General features: G+C 32.4%; 7 protein-coding genes across 7 annotated transcripts, besides 3 other annotated features; 3 read left to right on the top strand and 4 right to left on the bottom strand.

Moving 5' to 3' along the window:
- Window positions 1-45: 45 nt before the first annotated feature.
- TVAGG3_0542300 (meiotic cell cycle) lies at window positions 46-1,227 on the bottom strand (the record flags this gene model as incomplete). Its single annotated transcript, XM_001323021.2, has 1 exon — window positions 67-1,227. The coding sequence occupies one exon, from the start codon at window positions 1,225-1,227 to the stop codon at window positions 67-69; it is 1,161 nt and encodes a 386-aa protein (XP_001323056.1).
- A 132-nt stretch (window positions 1,228-1,359) lies between these two features.
- On the bottom strand, window positions 1,360-2,863 carry TVAGG3_0542290 (family T2, asparaginase-like threonine peptidase; the record flags this gene model as incomplete). Its single annotated transcript, XM_001323020.2, has 1 exon — window positions 1,744-2,664. The coding sequence occupies one exon, from the start codon at window positions 2,662-2,664 to the stop codon at window positions 1,744-1,746; it is 921 nt and encodes a 306-aa protein (XP_001323055.1).
- Window positions 2,864-3,212: 349 nt separating this feature from the next.
- Window positions 3,213-3,492: a mobile genetic element.
- Window positions 3,493-4,764: 1,272 nt separating this feature from the next.
- Window positions 4,765-10,137: a mobile genetic element.
- On the bottom strand, window positions 5,345-5,866 carry TVAGG3_0542270 (MULE transposase domain-containing protein; the record flags this gene model as incomplete). The annotated part of the gene is made up of 1 exon (XM_051237941.1): window positions 5,345-5,866. The coding sequence occupies one exon, from the start codon at window positions 5,864-5,866 to the stop codon at window positions 5,345-5,347; it is 522 nt and encodes a 173-aa protein (XP_051095765.1).
- A 370-nt stretch (window positions 10,138-10,507) lies between the features above and the next one.
- Window positions 10,508-11,401: a mobile genetic element.
- A 564-nt stretch (window positions 11,402-11,965) lies between these two features.
- On the top strand, window positions 11,966-14,490 carry TVAGG3_0542240 (clathrin adaptor protein; the record flags this gene model as incomplete). Its single annotated transcript, XM_001323018.2, has 1 exon — window positions 11,978-14,428. The coding sequence occupies one exon, from the start codon at window positions 11,978-11,980 to the stop codon at window positions 14,426-14,428; it is 2,451 nt and encodes an 816-aa protein (XP_001323053.1).
- Window positions 14,491-14,600: 110 nt separating this feature from the next.
- On the bottom strand, window positions 14,601-15,524 carry TVAGG3_0542230 (glycine-rich protein family; the record flags this gene model as incomplete). The annotated part of the gene is made up of 1 exon (XM_001323017.1): window positions 14,601-15,524. One exon carries the CDS (start codon window positions 15,522-15,524, stop codon window positions 14,601-14,603), a length of 924 nt encoding a protein of 307 aa, XP_001323052.1.
- A 289-nt stretch (window positions 15,525-15,813) lies between these two features.
- On the top strand, window positions 15,814-16,936 carry TVAGG3_0542220 (uncharacterized protein; the record flags this gene model as incomplete). The annotated part of the gene is made up of 1 exon (XM_051237940.1): window positions 16,401-16,607. The coding sequence occupies one exon, from the start codon at window positions 16,401-16,403 to the stop codon at window positions 16,605-16,607; it is 207 nt and encodes a 68-aa protein (XP_051095764.1).
- A 243-nt stretch (window positions 16,937-17,179) lies between these two features.
- On the top strand, window positions 17,180-18,967 carry TVAGG3_0542210 (protein serine/threonine kinase protein; the record flags this gene model as incomplete). The annotated part of the gene is made up of 1 exon (XM_001323015.1): window positions 17,521-18,936. The coding sequence occupies one exon, from the start codon at window positions 17,521-17,523 to the stop codon at window positions 18,934-18,936; it is 1,416 nt and encodes a 471-aa protein (XP_001323050.1).
- Window positions 18,968-19,126: the final 159 nt, after the last annotated feature.

The raw sequence follows: 19,126 nt of genomic DNA, 5'->3' as shown, positions 1-19,126 counted from the left end.
CAGAATCGACTATATTAAAAAGATATCAAAAAGATAAGATGTAAATTAGATAGTACCAACAAAATTTTATTTTGCTGCTTTCTGTAAAAAGAAATCTTCACTTGGAGTTGTGAATTTCCAGAGTTCACTATTAAATCCATAGAAAACCCATCTTCCATCAAGTAGAGGTAATCTATCGCATCCACCAAAAATAATAATTTGATTATTAACTTCTACGGCTGTATGACCGCAAAGAGGGCCTGGGCCTGCTCCATTCATCATGGAAGGAACAATACTAACGCTCTTCCACGTATTCATATCAACTATATTAACCTCATTTACGCATCCTGTCTCAATTGTGTTATCTGTAACTCCGTAGCCACCAATCAAGTAAAGTTTGTTATTTATGAGTGTTGCAGTGAGCAATCTTCTGTCTACCTTGAGAGAAGGCGGTGGAACGTATCTTCCAGATTTAATTACAGTGTTATCAGTAAGACTGTACACGATAAATGACTGAGAAGAGTTTTCCTTAAATCCACCAACGATATACATCAAATCGTTGGAAACGAACGCTGCGTGGCCATATGTCTTTGGTAAATCTTTGATGTCGCTTTTTACAGTCCATTTAAACTTCTTAAGATCTAAGAAGAGAACATCGGCATTGAGTGGAGACTCGCCATCTGTTCCGCCAAAGATTACCATGTAATTCTTCCAAATTACGGCAGTATGTTGGAATCTCGCTGTTTTTACTGCATCGGGAGCATCTTTAGCAGTGAAAACACACCATGTAAGGTGAGCATCTGGGCTTGTATCTAAGAAATATATTCTTCCGTCAAGCTCTGTTGCATTTCCGCCTGCAACAATCATAAAAGAATCATAAACGACAGCAGTATGGAAAGATCGTGCAAGAGGAATAGGAGTAAGTTCCAGAGGAGATGGTGGATGATAATTAAAACCTTGTTCGATAATAACTTTGCGATTAATTGTTGTTGTAATTTTATTTGCTGAAGCATATGACCAACCAAGCATTTCATTAAAAGTAAGAAGATCATTAAGTGAGTTGTTATTTGAATCATGGCCGCCATAAACATAAAGTGTTGTGCGACCTGAAGAATTATCTTTGATTGCGACGCATGTATGATTAGATCTTTCATATGGATCAATACCGTATGATGGCTTGATTTCTTCCCATTTGTTTGTCATATATTTCTCAGAAGATGTCTTGATAGACTCGCTGTCGTCTTCCATCTTTTGAAAAATTTTTATGCAAAATCTCGCGAGATTTTTTGAACTTTCCTTCATAAAACATAGCTGCAATATCACTGTGATAATATAGGTGATGTCAACAGAGGCTTTGCTGGAATTCTTCTGCAATTCACAGCCAAATTGAACATTGAATTATCATTAGTTAGGTAATAACCTTGAACAGAATATAGCAAACGAAAGCATGCATGTAATATGCTTTGTTTATTTTCACTAAGGGTTTATATTTTAAACAATGAAGAATCAAAAATATATACCATAATAATATACGCTTTCATAAAACTAGAATAGCAAGTCATAAGTGGGGTGTTTACTGAAAATTCAATCAAAATGCATTACAAAGAATAATAAATACGGAACAAGATATTCCGTCGTAGAAAGGTTTATTCGCTAAGTAGATTTAAATCTCCCTGGCCTGATATTTTGAATCCCATGAAATAATAGGATTTCATGATCCGTAATTAATTAATAATTTTTTTGGAGAAGATACTAGACTAAATTTTACTGTTTAAGCTCACTGACAGAGAGGCCAGATACAATGGAACCGTCGTCCATAAGCATAGCAAACGGCATATGTTCAGTATTATGATAGAGGCCATATTCGCCTGTTTCTTTCTTGATGCAAATAACGCCACCGACATGTCTTGGAGACTTAGCGAAAGCGTTAATTGCCTCCTTAGCGGCTTGCATAGGATTCATCTTTGGCAAGCGCTCAGCAGTCTTAGCACCAAGTAATTCGACGAGAATTGCCTCACCGTAGCCTGTGCAAGAGCAGCAGCCCTCTTCATCGTTTGCATAAACGCCGCAGCCAGGGAATGGGGAGTCTCCGACACGACCAGTTGGAGCAAATGGTGTTCCGCCTGTAGAAGTGCCTGCAGCAATATGTCCATGAATATCTCTAGCAACGCAGCCAACAGTTCCGTGGTCTGGTGGTGGCTGAACGAAGAGATCTAACGGATCACCGTGGCCAGAAAATTGATCCTGGATATAACGGTTGTATGCTGTTTCGAACTTTTCGTCTGGTAATATTGGAATGCCTAATTCTTCAACAAATTTCATAGCACCTGCGCCCGAGAGAATTGAGTAACGTGGATCATCAACCATCTTACGAGCGACGTTGATTGGATTTTGGACGCCATGTAATGATAAAATTGCACCATATCTTTTATCACCGGTCATAATACCAGCATCCATTTGGTGGCTACCCTGAGCATTGAAAACTGCACCAAAGCCAGCATCTGAAACTGGGCAATCTTCAAGAACGCAAACTGTAGCAGCAACAATATCTTCTGCTGGTGCTCCTGTTCTAGCAACTTCGGCACCACGCTCAACAGCCTTTCTAACCCAAACTAATGACTCTTCCCTGAACTGCTCTGGAACATCAGAAGCACCAAGGTGGACGAGTATTCTAGGTTGGAACATTATGCTTCTAAAATTCTCTCACAATTAGAACCGTTCCGAAAAACGATGCTATCGTCGTTCTCAAACAAAAATCTTGGTCCATCGGCTCTTGAGAAAATGTCCTCAAATTATTAAAATATATCGCACTTGTGATCATTATCTTTCCGAATTTATTGAGGTGAAATCAATTTTTTTTCTTTTTATCGTTCTCCATTTTAAAAAGAGAAATCACCCTATTTTTCAAGATGGCAATCTGATATTCTGTTTATTTAATAGCAATTAAACAATGAAAAATGATCTCATCCAAGCGTGTCACTTTTTAATGTATTGAGGGTTCTTTTCTTGATCTCCTTCCGCATAATCTTGAATCATCTTTAATACTCTATTTTGAGGTATATTATCAATAACATCGACAACTATCCCTCTCTAAACTTATGATTCATTGACCATTTCATGAAAAAATAATTATGTTTGAAATAAACATGTTTTAACAATGGGATGATTCTACATGTAAGGAATGTGGCTGATTTAAAGGGATCATCCACTGTTTTGTTCAAATATTTCATCATGGGCGCGTAAAGGTTTTGCGTCCTAAGGCGTCCTGATGTAAACTATTCAATTTTTGAGAAGTTTACACCATAATTGAATAGTTTATGGCGTCCTGAGAGGAGATTTCAATGGGTATGGCGTCCTAAAAAATAGAAGAAAATGATTTTTTCTCGATTTTTCTAGAAATTGAATTTTTTAAAAAAGAAAAAAATCAAAACGTATACATTCAAGAAAAACTATAAATGAAGATTTTTCTATTTTTTTCATTCTAAAACATCTTTTTTTTGATAATTTTTTTTACCCAGATTTGCTTTACTTTTACCACCTCTCGAAAGCTGGGGACACCGCCTATCGTTGGGAGTAGCTATTAAATAGAACCACCAAGGGCATTTTTCGAACTGCCGGTGTAGTATAGTTGAAACATCGGACATTTTGATTCATTATGCCAAGGTTTGATTCCAATTTAGCGGAATTTTTTCTTTTTTGGATCATGAATTTTTTTTTGGGTCACTATAAGATTTGTTTCATGTTCTAAATCTGCTGCATATGTAATCTATTTTTATTTACCTATTTTTTAAAAATCTATTGGATTGCCAAATTTGAATATATTTAAAATCATAAAAATCCAAAAAAACTATAAATATATGTTTTATGCATAGTGCTGATACTCAAATATCAGATTACTTAGATCCATGAATAATATCCGAATTTTTTTTCTTAAAATTAAACTTCAAAACTTCTTCCAATCTTATTCTTAATCAATTGTAAATTTTTAAAACCATTTTTTAAAATAATTTTGCGTAAATTTTATTCTCATGTTGTTTTAATCGAAAATTGATACATTTTCAAAAAAATAATATTGACTTATGAAATTCATTTTTAAGGTGAAATAGTATTGTTTTTATTAAAGTATATGAATAATATATAAAAAATTAATGAATAATATAAGCAGATTTTTAGTTTACAAAACAAATATGAGCAATGCAATTTCAAACTTCTGCTGGCAATTTCGATATTGCTCAAGTTTGTAGTATTTGTGATACCTATAACATCGGCTTAATCAAAATTCGATTTTTCTTATGAGTTATTGAGAAAATTTGATTGCAATGAGAAGGATTTCGACGTTTTTGATAAACTAAGAGCTGAGCTTTAGGGGTTCAGTTCATTTATGGCTGTAGTTTGATGCGTAGATCTCTTTTTTATTGTAAATTCTTTCAGCATGGAGATCGAGAATGAATCTTTTGAGAACTTTATGAGTTTTTACACCCGTAAAGAGGTCCTTCGAGGAAAGATAGTCCAGACTACATGAAGATGTGGGTTAACCAAAAAAATCCGATGGTTTCCCCATATTCATGTAGATCTTCGAAAAAATGAGCACCAAAAAAGCCAAAAAAATAGGCTTTTTATTGGATTTGTACACTAGATCAATAATCTATTTAGGATCTGACACTCTTTTTAGCCAGAGATATGAGGTCCTTTCTAGGAAAACGATCTATTCATCCATAAAAAAAATGAATTATCGTTTTCCCCAGAAATTACATGGGGAGTGGTAAAAGTAAAGCAAATCTGGGTAATAAATATGTAAGAAAGATTGAAGAAAAAGTAAATTTACTTTAAGAAAATTCGTTTTACATGATGTAAGACCCATAACAACTATAAATATTCAATTATTTAAAACAAAAAAAGAAAAACAGATTAAATGTATCTCACATCAAAATCCATTGACCTAAGGATGTTAAGTTTCTGTTTTTAAAAGTTGATATTTTTTTTTAATTTTAAGAAAATTAATAGCATGTTATTAGACAATAGGAGTGTAATGATATTGACTAAACAGAAATGAGAGAATAGAGATATAATTTTGATAAGCAATATTGCGAACAAATTCTGAAGTAAAATCGCGATCAATAATTGAAAATTACGATCGTGTACTGAAAAATGACGATCGAATTGAATGAATAGAATTATATCTAAGAAAAAATAAATTGTATTTAGAAGATGAACAAAGAAAGGTGTATGCTAAAAATCATTTAACAATAAATGGAAATAAAACGAAATTGTTAAAAGAAAAAAATGAAAATTGTTAAATAATATATTATTTTTTAGTCATAAGAATAAAAATATAGTAGTTATAAAAGGAATTAGACTTCATATATCAATACTTTTTCTCTGTAGATGTGGAACGTTTGCTTTTCGATCTCTTTCGATGAACTTGAAAATATAAGTTATTATCGCTGAGAATCCTTTCCGAAATAGGAGCTTTACGTTTAGGAGGATTGTCGGATGAATTTTGTTTTTTATTGTTTGATTTTGTTGTTATGGAAGATTTTTTCTTATTTTTTTCAGAATTTTGCTTGCTATTAACTGAAACTTGTTTTGACGGCCCAACAATAGCATTTGTAGTAGGAAGAATTCCCAATAACGAGCGCATTTTCGATAATTGTTTTTCAATATGATCAAGAAGGTCCAGCTTATGTTCTAGATTACTAGACATTTGATTTGTAGAAGGATGGTTTTGATTTTCTGGTTCTAAATCTGTAGAGTCTGCAATATTTGAATTTTCGGAGCGAATTGGAGCATCTGAACCTTGATTTGTATCGGCTTGCTCAAAATTAGTTTGAATTGGAGTGGATGAATTAAAATCTGGATGATTTAATGTTTCATTAAATAATGCCATAATTTTTTCTCTTTTTTCATTAATAAACTTAGTGATCATTGTATCTTTATCTGTTAGATCGATCGATTTGAGTATATCTGCATCATGAACTGGAATATTTTCGAACAATGAACTCGATTCTATGGAACCATATGGAGAATCTCGTTCTGAGCCAAAGAAAGATCACTTACGTTGTATTGTTTGATAGAAAAAATTGTTTTCTCAAGTTCTTTTTGAAAGCAGTCAAGAATATAATTTTTGTAGCTATCAGTGATAACGGTTTTTATATGGCGCTCGATCTTCTGGTTATTTTTGATGGCGTTATATTTATCTAATTGGATTTGAGATATCTTCTTAATAGCTTCATAAATGTTTGGATGTTTTAACGAAGAAAATTCTGAATGCATACTCTCGAGGCAATCATTAGTGAATATTGCAGTTGCATTATTATATTGAGATATTAAATTGTAGTGCGGCAACCAAACTTTGTTGAAATAATCAATATAATCTTTGATCGAATCAACTTTATTTTGATTAATTATATGCATTGTAAGTACAAATTCTTCATGAGACATGAATGGAGTAATAGAATATAGCTTAAATAAAGAATTTTGTAAAGTATTGAAATTTTTTGTATAAAGTGCTACAAGTTTCCTGTGTAAAGCTTGTTTGAAATGAAATAGGCATCCAATTATACGGACTTTAGGGAAAATTTGTTGAAGTGCCTCTATCATTCCCTTTTCAAAATCACAATGAATTTGAATTAGCTTTGAAAATTGAATACCCTTGACAGTAAAAATATATTCAAATGCCTTCTTATAAGATTCAAATGTGCGGTTTTTCATGAATATAAATAAAAGTGGTAGATATTGATTTGTTGAAGGTTCACAAATCATAATTGTTAGCATCTGTCCTTTTTGAAAATGTTTTGGTGTAATTTTAAAAGTTCCATCGCAAAATAAATCTGTGGCTTCTTTTGCAAATTGAATTGCCTTCTCAAAACCAAAAAACATCGTCTCACAATTTGCTTGAAAATCATGGCCAATGAAAAACTGCTCGCCATTTATTAAACAAAAATTAGCAATTTCATCGTCTGTAATTTTTTCTCCAACAGAAAATTTTCTGGACTTATTATAAACTTCCCTGACCAATGAATCTTTAATTAATGGGTTTTCATCAGTACCAACAGCAAGTTCTGTCATAAATTTTTTAATCTGCTGAAAAGTGCCGTTGTCTTCAGAAAATTTTGCCATTGCCTTATTGTATATTTCTGTCAGAGTCATTGATTTATGAAGATCATTTTTTTTTTTGTAACTTTTTAAATTGTCTGCATTCGGGTATATGTTCCTTTTGTAAATCTTCGGAAACTGAACTGTTCTCAATTTTAACTAAATAACGTGCTTGACAAGAATGATCGATGCAACGGTAGTAACGTTCAATATTATTTGAATTAATAATATTTGTATGATCATGCGAATAAAGCATATCTTTGCGAACAATTGTATCAGGATATTTTCCAGTAACTGCGGGAATATTTTTAACTGCAATATAACTAAAATATCTTCTGACAGCTTTAGATTCATTTTCGGCGTATTTAATATTAAAATATTGAAGAACTTGTTTGATTATATTCGTTTTTTCATCTCTCGATGTTGATTTTTGGTATTTATCAGATTGTTCCCTGATAAATATTTTATTTTCGTCTGTAAAGTTTGCTCTTTTTTGATTAAATATAGATGATTTTCCCATTAAAAAATGAAATGATGCAAAATTTACGAAAACCGTTCGAAAATTGAATCAAAAATGAAAAGTAATACTTAAATGAGAATTCTTTGAGATATTGGTCTTAGATTGAATGTAGCGTCATTCTTATATAGAATATATATTCATATCATCGGAAATATGATAAAAAGCATATAATAAATGTCAAAAAAGTGAACAAATAAGCAAAGATATTTTTTAAAAAACAATGAAAAGTAATACTTAAATGAGAATTCTTTGAGATATTGGTCTTAGATTGAATGTAGCGTCATTCTTATATAGAATATATATTCATATCATCGGAAATATGATAAAAAGCATATAATAAATGTCAAAAAAGTGAACAAATAAGCAAAGATATTTTTTAAAAAACAATGAAAAGTAATACTTAAATGAGGAATTCTTTGAGATATTGGTCTTAGATTGAATGTAGCGTCATTTTATATAGAATATATATTCATATCATCGGAAATATGATAAAAAGCATATAATAAATGTCAAAAAAGTGAACAAATAAGCAAAGATATTTTTAAAAAACAATGAAAAGTAATACTTAAATGAGGAATTCTTTGAGATATTGGTCTTAGATTGAATGTAGCGTCACAAATTTCACAAATATAATTTACTATACAATTTTATTCATTTTTTTAAAATGGCTGACGACAGTCTGTATCAACTAACTCAACTAGTCAAGCATAATGATTATTCTTCGGATTCATTAAATCAACTTTATCAATGCATAAGTACAATGACAGAAAGATCAATTGGATGCTTGAATTGGGATAAATTTTTCAAAAAAATCACAGTGATGATGAAGTTCTTTTACATTTTTAGCATCCGTTTTAAACATTGAAAAGATATCAGAATGTTTCAAGGATTCTATTTTTTATCACAATATTAATCTTGAAAAATTCAGTAATTTAACTGAAACAGAACAACAAACAATTTTAAATTCCTACAAAGCGGATAAATTTACATATTACATAATGTGCTCACAAATTGTAAAATCAAACTGGAACAATTTATCCCAAACTTTAGTTAATATTGCAAATCAATATTTGCCATTTTTAGATGAAGAAAAGCAAATATATATATTTACTGAAATAACTGGCAATTATCAAAATTTTGAAATTTCAGTTGCAAACTTGTTACTTTTTTATGAAAACAATGAAGAAAAATTAAGCAACTGTTTTAATTTAACATTGTTCCAGCAAATTTATTCCAAAAATGGAATCGAGCAAATGATATTTTTTGCTGCAAATACAATTTGTTGCAATAACACTTCTATCAATTTTTACAATCTCCTTGAAATTGAAGAAATGAATCCATTTGATTTTTTTTATTTCTCAATTCAATATAAAGAGATATTAAATTGCGATGATTTTCCAAAAGTTACAGAAGTAATCACAGGTTTAATCTCAGCTTCAAATATTAATGCTATTATGCGAATTTGCCAAAAAATTTTGGATAAAATTACATTTTATAAATGTAATTATTGCCATATTACCTCAATATGGAATTTTATCACAAATGCAGCAATAATTCTTCCTGATGAAGATTTATTAATCAAATTATTAAAATTCATAGAAAAAACAGAAAAAGCAACAGATGAATTATTCGAACCGGAGAATGATTTGGGTTTCTATGAATATTTAAATTCGATTTTCTCAGATATTACATCTGCGAGAAATAAGCAATTTCTCTTGGAATTTCTAAATACCCATGAAGATGACTTCACTTATGATCAAACATTGTGAGGTCATTTTTGATCAACAAATTAATTGAAATTCCGATCAAAAAAAATTCACAAATTGGATCAAAAAATCGAATCTCAAGTTAAAAATAAAAAATTTCTACATTTTTATCAAATTTAGATTTTTTTTTCAAATCATGCGAATTGATTGAATAATTGCATATTTTATCCCATGCATCGAGAAGTATGTGTAATATTTTTGCTTTCATCAAGAAATTGTCGAATTTGATCTTAATTTTTTTTGAAAAATATACTTTTAGAAAAAGAAATAGTGATTGAATAGCTGCCCATGCTGTAAAAGGGTTATTTTTACAAGTAAAAAATTGTTATTTTTCGAGCAAGTCGAGGCTTTTTTACCATCTTATTTTTGAAAAATTTACGAAAAAATTATATCTGAAAAAACGCTTCATTTTGATATCTTACAATGATAAAATACCAATGTTGCTGGGATATAATAGCTACACCTGGACATCTACTACATTAATGCGTATGACAGGTAAAGTTGATTTCAAAAGTATAGCCTGGAAAGATTACAATAAATCAACGATAATTCAAAAAAATTTCTTATAAGTTAACATAATAAAAATTTAATTTTTATATTGCTTGTATTATACTTAAGTATATAATATATTTAAATCTTAGAATGAAAATTCGGGACGCCCTAGCTATTCAATTTTCCCTTAGGACGCCCATAAACCTCTCAAAAATGTGATGTAAATATCACAATTTTGAGAAATTTACACTAGGACGCCTTAGGACGCCAACCCCCTTTTTTACCTTTCATCATTATTAATAAAGGCAAAAATGATCAAATAAACACTCATTTCGAATGCCAGATTCGGCAGTGATAAGGAAATGGAAAGTTAATTAAATTATTATAAATTTTTGAATTTACTCTTTGGAATTGTCAATATATTTATTCACTTAATTATCAATATGTGGAGAACATCCTATGAAAAAAAATGGTATCAATATGTAACCTTTTTTGAAACCTAGTAAATAGTGCAGTTTTATGTAGTTTTTGTTAGGGGACAAATTGTAAATCTCAAAATTTCGTCAATTTTGAAAATCTGCTTCCCTCATGCTTTCCATTTGAACAGCATTAATGAGTTCATGAATAATATTTGATGGAAATAAATACAAATATTGAGTGCGGGACAAATTTGCCAAGTGTCACTTTTTCGATAACCTTAAATTACGCTTTTCTGATTTTAAAAAATAACCTTAAATTATATTTGAAGAAATTATGTCTATGATATATGTTTTATGCTAGAATCTTGGAGTTTTCATGCACTACACAAGAGCTCCAAGGTTTCAAGAGTGAATGCTCAATAGCAATTATAGAGATGTACCTTTTCAAAATGACTTTTACTGATTAAATTTAATCAATAGAAGACATTTTGAAAAGGTACCTCTACAATTAGATATACAAGAGATTCAAAGCTTCATTTCAGATAGATTTGAAACTTTGAAACTCTTGGTAGATTTTGAGTGAATGCTGACAATCATCTTTGAGAAGGTTTTCTTTAAGAAAACCTTCTCAAAGAGGTTTCTCAGGAGCCCTGAGGCTCCCTTTCGTAATGATTGGGAGCCTTGGGGCTCCTGAGACGAAGAATGGCTTCGCCGAATCTTTGATCAGCAGAGGCCAAATGAAAAGGCCTCTGCTGATGGATTCTCAGGAGCCCTGAGGCTCCCTTTCGTAATGATTGGGAGCCTTGGGGCTCCTGAGACGAAGAATGGCTTCGCCGAATCTTTGATCAGCAGAGGCCAAATGAAAAGGCCTCTGCTGATGGATTCTCAGGAGCCCTGAGGCTCCCTTTCGTAATGATTGGGAGCCTTGGGGCTCCTGAGACGAAGAATGGCTTCGCCGAATCTTTGATCAGCAGAGGCCAAATGAAAAGGCCTCTGCTGATGGATTCTCAGGAGCCCTGAGGCTCCCTTTCGTAATGATTGGGAGCCTTGGGGCTCCAGCAGCAGAGTATCGCTCCGCTCCATTAATTTTTTTTAAAAAAAGTGCCTTGTGGCAAATTTGTCCTGTTCCCACAAATATTTACGCTCATTTTGATAATTTACAAAAATGAAGAATCTGTCTTTTAATTTATAAAATTATTAGTCTTAGAGGTATTCCCTTAATATGTCAAAATAAAATTGATTGATCATTTTTATCATCAGAATCACATTTGATAACAAATCATTTACATTTTATTCTTTAAAAACATGCGCAACTATTGTGGAGGATCAATAAATCAGATTGTAGTGTTTCGAAAAAACTATAAATCAATTCAATTTGCTATCGCAAAAATTGAAAGTATAAATATTTATTTAATGACAAGTTAAATTTTGATTATCTATGTGAAAATGATATCTTCTGTTTATTTAGATTTTTGAATGAATTTGCATTTTCAATTAAATGCGTTAAGCAATAAAATTTCGAAATTGGTTTTATTATTAAATTATTAGTCCCATTCGCCTTAGAAAAATTTGAATGTTCATTCAAAAATTTCATAAAGTTATTTACATCTAAATTCCGGGATTCTCTATTATGCATATTGATTTATAATATTATCATAAATTAGTTTGAAAAGTCGAAATAATTTTTGAGAAGCATTTATTTGACAATGCGAGGACTCAAGAACCTAATACTAGAGTATGATGCACTTGATAAAGTAGGGAAGCGAGTTCGCGCAGAAACAGAAATATCCAAATTAAAGAAAGTTTTTTCAAAAGATAACATTCGGAAATATATAAAGAAGAAGAGTATCGCTAAAATATGTTTCCTTGTATTAACAGGTTATGAAATTCGATTTGGGTTCAAGCAAACACTGGAATTAGTTGAAGAAAAATCTTATGAGTGTCGACGCATCGCGTGGATGATGATTGTTATCTATTTAAACACATATCCAGAATGCAAATTGGATTTTGTTCCGAATCTAAAGAAGAATTTACTAAATAATACCTTCCCGGAATCGGCCAATTTAGCATTACTTGCAATTGCATCAATTTGCACTCCACAGCTTGTCAATTCCATGGCTTCAACTATAGTTGATATTGCCTTTCAAACAATTCTCGATGATTCTACTAGAAAAATTGCACTTTTAACATTAAGCTGCATGTATCAAACATCTCAACAGTTATACATCATTGAACATGCCGGCCCTAGAATTGCTCCACTCATGAAATCGAGATCTGTTGGTGTTGCCCTTTCTAGTTCTGTTTTAGCATTAACGATCGTAAAATTGAACGATTCAAGTATTACAGATAATATACAGACTGCTGCATTAGAAGCAATAGTATCCATACTTCTCAACAACGAGTTCAAAAAAGAATACGATTACAAAGGATTTCCTTCTCCTTTTTTACTTTCGAATTTATTCAGAATTTTATCATATAGAAGGATTTACGAAGATGCAGAGATAGAAAAGATGGATGCAATTGTCAACAAACTACTTGATTTATTCTCTGCCAGCTTCCATCAGAACAAATTCAACAGTTTATTGATGATTTTTAATGATGCGTTCAAAGTATTCGTCAAAATCCCAGATTTAAAGCTTGAACCATACAAAAGGATAATCACTACGCTAGGATTACATCTAACATCCTATTCTTTTTGTTTAGAATGTTTGTTTTTCCTTGTCGAAACACATCCTTGTTTTGTAACTTATTTTTCAGACTTTATAACATCATTAATCAAGATATCCAAAGAAGGATATCATCCTCTTGATAGTAACGCCTTGAATTTACTATTTTTGGTTACAACAAGAGAAAATTACCAAAAAGTATCAGCAGAAATGATACCTTATATTCAAACGTGCCCAGAATCAATCAGAGAATCTATCTGCAAGAAGATAGCCACAATAATTCAAAGCTTTTCTTCAGATAAGAAATACGCCAGAGAAAATTTACTCAAAATTGTTGAATATGGTGGCCAATACAGCGAATGCATATGGGGCATGGTAGCTCAAGCACTTTTAGATGATAAAGAAAACTACAAATCCGTTGTCGAAGAATTAATAAAATTATCCAAGTTCAATCCTCGAGTTCCAGGCCCAATGACCAAAATTTTATCCCATATACTAGGTATTTCCTGCCCAATATCACCATCAGATGCCGTAAATAGCCTTGCTCATAATTTTGTATTCCACAGACCTTCAACACAGTCTTCCATTGTATCCTCCCTTACTAAGATCACGATGCAGTATCCTTCTGTTAGGACTGCTGTCATTGGATACCTCAATGGATGGCTAAACACGAGCTATACAACAGTTTTACAAAGAATCAAAGAAAGTTTAGCGGTTTTGACATTGAATAATGTCCCGCAGCTTAAACTTTCAGCGCCAAGCCATTACGTTGATACAACTATCAACTTTAGGAAGGATCTTCCCAAAGCGGAGAATATTGTTTTCGATGACCAAGGAATCGAAATTTGCGCCGATACAAAAATTGATGTCAATAATTCAACAGCTGTTTCAAATCTTGTTGTGAAGAACAGGTTGCCAAAAGATTTGAAGATCAAGAAATGTGATTCTATATGTGATAAACATATAACAGCTGAAGGCGCAATATCCAAGAATGATAATGTTGTTAGAAGTGGATCATTTTTAGTTGTGAGAATTAATTTCCACATAAAAGGTCCATTTTCCACAAATCCGCAGATGGAAATGCGATTTTCTGGTAAGAAAGTTTGCAGGTTCCAAGTCCCTGTTTCTATTGTTTCTTTCTGTTGGCCATTTGATCTAACAATGAATCAATTTGGTGACAACTGGGGAAAAACGAAGTCTAAAAAGTTGACGGCTGTTTCTTATTTAATTGTACCTGATGGAGATGTTATAACAAGCATCAAAGAGATGTCGAAGAAGGTAAATCTCAGCGTTGTGAAGAGAGAAGGAGATGATGGGATTGTTTGTGCTTCAGGTTACTACAAAACAAGTAAAGGAAGAACAATTGGAATCCTTGCAAAGTTTTCATTTAATGAAAACGAAATGACTTTGAAATGCGAAGTTCATACTGTTAAAAAGAAAGCAACATCAGTAGCGATGACGATGATTAAGAAAGCTTTCTCTTATATGTAATTTATTATTTTATAATTTTTGTTTGTTTGTTGTTAAAAAAAATTAAAAATTTTGTTTGCGAATTATTTAAAAATATTTATAAGGCCTAGATGATTTTCCTCAATGAAATAAAAAAGCTTAGAAATGCGAATGATTGAATTAGGATATAATGCGGGGTTTTTTCAATCAATAATTAAATGGTAAATATAATAGCAGTCGATATATAATAATTCTTATTAAAGTTACAGATACATGAGTATATATCTAGTGAAGTAATGCGAATGGCACCATCACCTATATGGCCTTCTTCAAGAATATTGTCTGGACTGAGGAATGTTTGATTGCCATTAAGCATCTTCATGTCATAAAAGACAATGCCTGAATAATGGTTTGGACTATTCGTTGGTTGTCCATACTCATCTACTGCATTACACCCTTTATATCCGCTGATAAAACTAGAATCGCTTGATGCAACAGAAACGTAATGCATATTACGATTTTCAGATGTTTTCCCTGCATTACTGCCATAGTAACCTCCTCCGGCACCAGAACTTGGAGCATGAGTGGTATTTGCACCATCGGCCCCCTGGCCCAAAGAATATCCATGCGTTTGGTCAGTGTCAGATTTAGAAAATTGTTTCGCAAAGTAGCTGTCAACTTTATATCCGGTTAAATCTCCGCCAGGCGCACCAAAAGTTTTAAATGATGAACCCGATCCGCCTGCTGCTACAATTAATCGACTATAAAGAGACGACATGTCAAATTTATTAATCAATCTTATGTCAGTGGCGCCTCCACCTCCCCCTGATGGATCATCATCAAGTGGATCAAATCCTGAATCCCCACCACCATTGAATCCTCCTTTTCCATTATACTTTGGAGTGCATTTTTCTGGGTCATGACCTTTCTCTCCGATGAAGAGGAATAGCTTCTGGTTCTGGAAAAAGTGGACTTTTCCGGATACAAATGCACCTCTCCCACCATAATAGTCCGTCAGACTTACATTATCTGTGCATCCTTGACCACCCTGCGCACCCCAAAGTTCAAAAAGATATGAACCTCTCTTTAGATTGACCTCAACAATCTGCTTTTGACTATTATATCTGTATAATGTCATATACTATATACATTAGAGATGAATCACATAAAAAAGTTGATCGGTCAAACACCACATCAAATTGCATCTCACTTAAAAATTATCACTTCTTTTGTAGAAATCAATTTATTTTTAACATTAGTAATAGTTTGAATCAATTTCTTAAATAGTACAAATGTTCCTTTATTTGTTTTAAGCTCCATGTAATAATGAAAATGTTGAATGAAGATAATTGAAAATTTTCACATGAATATGAGAAATATTCTCTCATATTCATGTCATATAGTAATAAAAAATATTTATTTAACGTCAAACAAGCAAAGAATGAATGAAAAAAGATAAAAACTATCAGAAATGTTGCAAACACATGAGTATATATCTAGTGAAGTAATGCGAATGGCACCATCACCTATATGGCCTTCTTCAAGAATATTGTCTGGACTGAGGAATGTTTGATTGCCATTAAGCATCTTCATGTCATAAAAGACAATGCCTGAATAATGGTTTGGACTATTCGTTGGTTGTCCATACTCATCTACTGCATTACACCCTTTATATCCGCTGATAAAACTAGAACCGCTTGATGAAACAGTGAAATAATATAAGTAGGAAATATCATTGATAGTTTTTCCTGTGTTTCCACCATAGTATCCTCCTCCAGCACCAGAGGTAGGTACATTTACATGGTTAATTCTATTTGCGCCTTGTCCAAGAGCATTTCCATGTGTTTGATTAGTGGTCGATATAGAAAAATTTTTCTCAAAATAACTGTCGACTTTGTAACCGTTCAGGTCCCCACCAGGTGCACCAAATGATTTAAATGATGAACCTGATCCTCCCGCGGCGACAATTATACGACTAAATAAAGATAAATTTTCAGAATTATTTATTATTCTTATGTCTGTTGCTCCCCCTCCCCCTCCTGGGGTGTCGTTGTCCCTTGGATCAAATCCTGAATCCCCACCACCATTAAATCCTCCTTTACCATTATATTCAGGTGAACATTTTTCTGGATCATGGCCTTTCTCTCCGATGAAAAGGAATAGCTTCTGGTTCTGGAAAAAGTGGACTTTCCCAGATACAAATGCACCCCTCCCTCCATAATAATCTTTCAGTCTAACATTATCTGTGCATCCTTGACCACCTTGTGCACCCCAAAGTTCAAAAAGGTATGAACCTCTCTTTAGGTTGACCTCAACAATCTGTTTTTGACTATTATATCTGTATAAGGTTATATACTATTAGCATGATAGCTATCAGAATAAACTTCACTTCATATTGCAGCGCAGCAAAAGTCCACTAATACCCAAAGTGGTAGTTATTTGCATTTGTGTAAGTTATAAGAATCTAACATAAAGCATTTTTTGAAACTCTGATACACAAAAACAATCATAGATTAGTTTTGTAAGAACCAAATATGCTTTTGTATTGCGGTTATTAAACTCAATAGTATCTAAAATCAAATGTCTTTTATTATCTTTTGATGGAGATATTTCTCAGGATCAAATTTCCATGGATCAATTATGGAAATCGAGTTTAGTTATTCTTGAATTTTCGGATTTAACTACTGTAACTCAACATATGAATGCGTGTGGTATTTATAAGTACTTCTCAATTAATATCATTTAGTTGGATGATAAGTTCGATATTTGAAGGAAACTTATTCGAGCATTTAATAGATAACTCTCTAATATGTAATATTACAGAATTATTTCCTCAGTTGATAGTTCAATTCTAAGAATTTGCAAAATCTTTGTCACTTCATATCAAAAAAACGAGTACAATTCTTTCCCAGCGCGATATAGACTATTTATCTCAATGGAATATCATTTTCGAAAACCAAGAACGTTCGTTAGTCTTATATAATCCTTCATCAAGGCAAGTTAGAACTGTTTCAAGATCAGATTTAGATCGTGTTCCATCAGCAAGCCAATACTCCGCCCATGATTACTTCCGAATCCTTAGAGATTTGTTCAGATCCAATTTACCATTACCACCACGTTTAACAGACTTCTTAATGAACGGATATTTCGAGAAATTTTTTAAAAAAGGTCAACAACTTGGTCGTGGAAGTTTCGGAAGTGTTTACAAAGTTGAGCATTGTCTTGCTGGAATACATTTAGCTGAATATGCCGTAAAAATTGTTCCAGTAGGTAATATTAATTGGCTAAATAGGGCATTAAACGAAGTTAAATTACTTGAACAATTATCTGCATATCCTCATCCTTTTGTTTTATCGTACAAACATTGCTGGATTGAAGACTGGCAAAATGCAGATTTTGGGCCAAAGGTTCCATCCCTTTTTATACTGATGGAATACTCTCAATTAGGAAGCTTAGAGTCGTACATATACATAAATAAAGAAAGAGGCATTGAAATTCGACAACTTAAAAATGATGAAATTTGGCAAATCTTTCTAAGCATTGCGATAGCAATAAAACACTTACATGACTGTGGAATACTCCATAGAGACCTTAAATTATCAAATGTTCTTGCTTTTAATGATAATCATTACCAGCCTTTGCCAATGAGATTTGCCTTATGCGATTTCGGTACTGCTACATCAACATTTAATGGAGACATTGACGCAGGAGAGAAAAGAACCGGTGCAACAGGAACAATTGAAACAATGGCCCCAGAACTTTTAGCTCAGAACGAAAGTGGAGAGTACAAATACGTACATACGAAATTTAGCGACATTTGGTCGCTTGGAGTTATTCTATTTACGCTTTATACTCGAAAATCTCCTTTCATTGGCGAAAATGGAGAAGAATTGCTCCGAAACTTTACAGATGTAGACTCTTTAGCCGACCATCTCCATATTGATGTAAGTAGATCATCAAAAGAATGGGAATGGATCCGAAAATTTATGTCAGCGAAGCCAAGCAAGAGAACTCCACTAGAAGATTTATTTAATGATCGATTTGTACGTGAGAAAACAAAGATTTTCGGTTTCGAAGGTCTTTTGGACAAGCCACAATTTTCTCATGTCGTAGTTACTTCGCCATCCATTGATGACTTCAACCAAAGTATCCCTCTCCCTCTAGCACTTGATATAAACAGAAATTCAAGCGAATCATCCTTCCTAAGTCGATCAGCTTCGGTAGAAACAGTTGAAATTCCGGAAAAACCACAAAAAGTCAGTGAAAACAGGATTGCAATTCCAAATTCGTTTAACACAAAGATTATTGATATTGCAATCTTATTCCTTGCTTGTTTTAGTAACATTTCGAAATATCCGATATATGAAATTGTTCGAGTTATATTTTTGTTGTTAATATTTTGGATTTTATCCAAAAACTCACAAGTTGCCTTGTTTATTCCTTTAATTGTTTTAATAGAATCATTAATTGGATTTATTCCATTTAATGTGTTTTTATTATTATTGATACTGGTTCAGTCACTCAGGATTGCCCAATATTACCATAAATAAATGTTTTTTATATACGATTGTTTAAAAAAAAACAAATTGAGTTTTTTTTTACTTTCAACAAGCGTGTTGCATAAACAACATAATTGAAAGCTAAGTCATATGGGTGTAAGTGGATCCTTAATCTGGAATGTAATTATGTTCACTTTTCACTTTAAGGTGTTCCATCACTGTTGTTCTTACTCATTTTTCT

The sequence above is a fragment of the Trichomonas vaginalis genome, chromosome II, assembly GCF_026262505.1.
Source record: "Trichomonas vaginalis G3 chromosome II, whole genome shotgun sequence".
Classification (NCBI taxonomy): Eukaryota; Parabasalia; order Trichomonadida; family Trichomonadidae; genus Trichomonas; species Trichomonas vaginalis.
The sequence above is the reverse complement of the archived record's forward strand: the minus strand, read 5'-3'. Positions and strand labels throughout refer to the sequence as shown.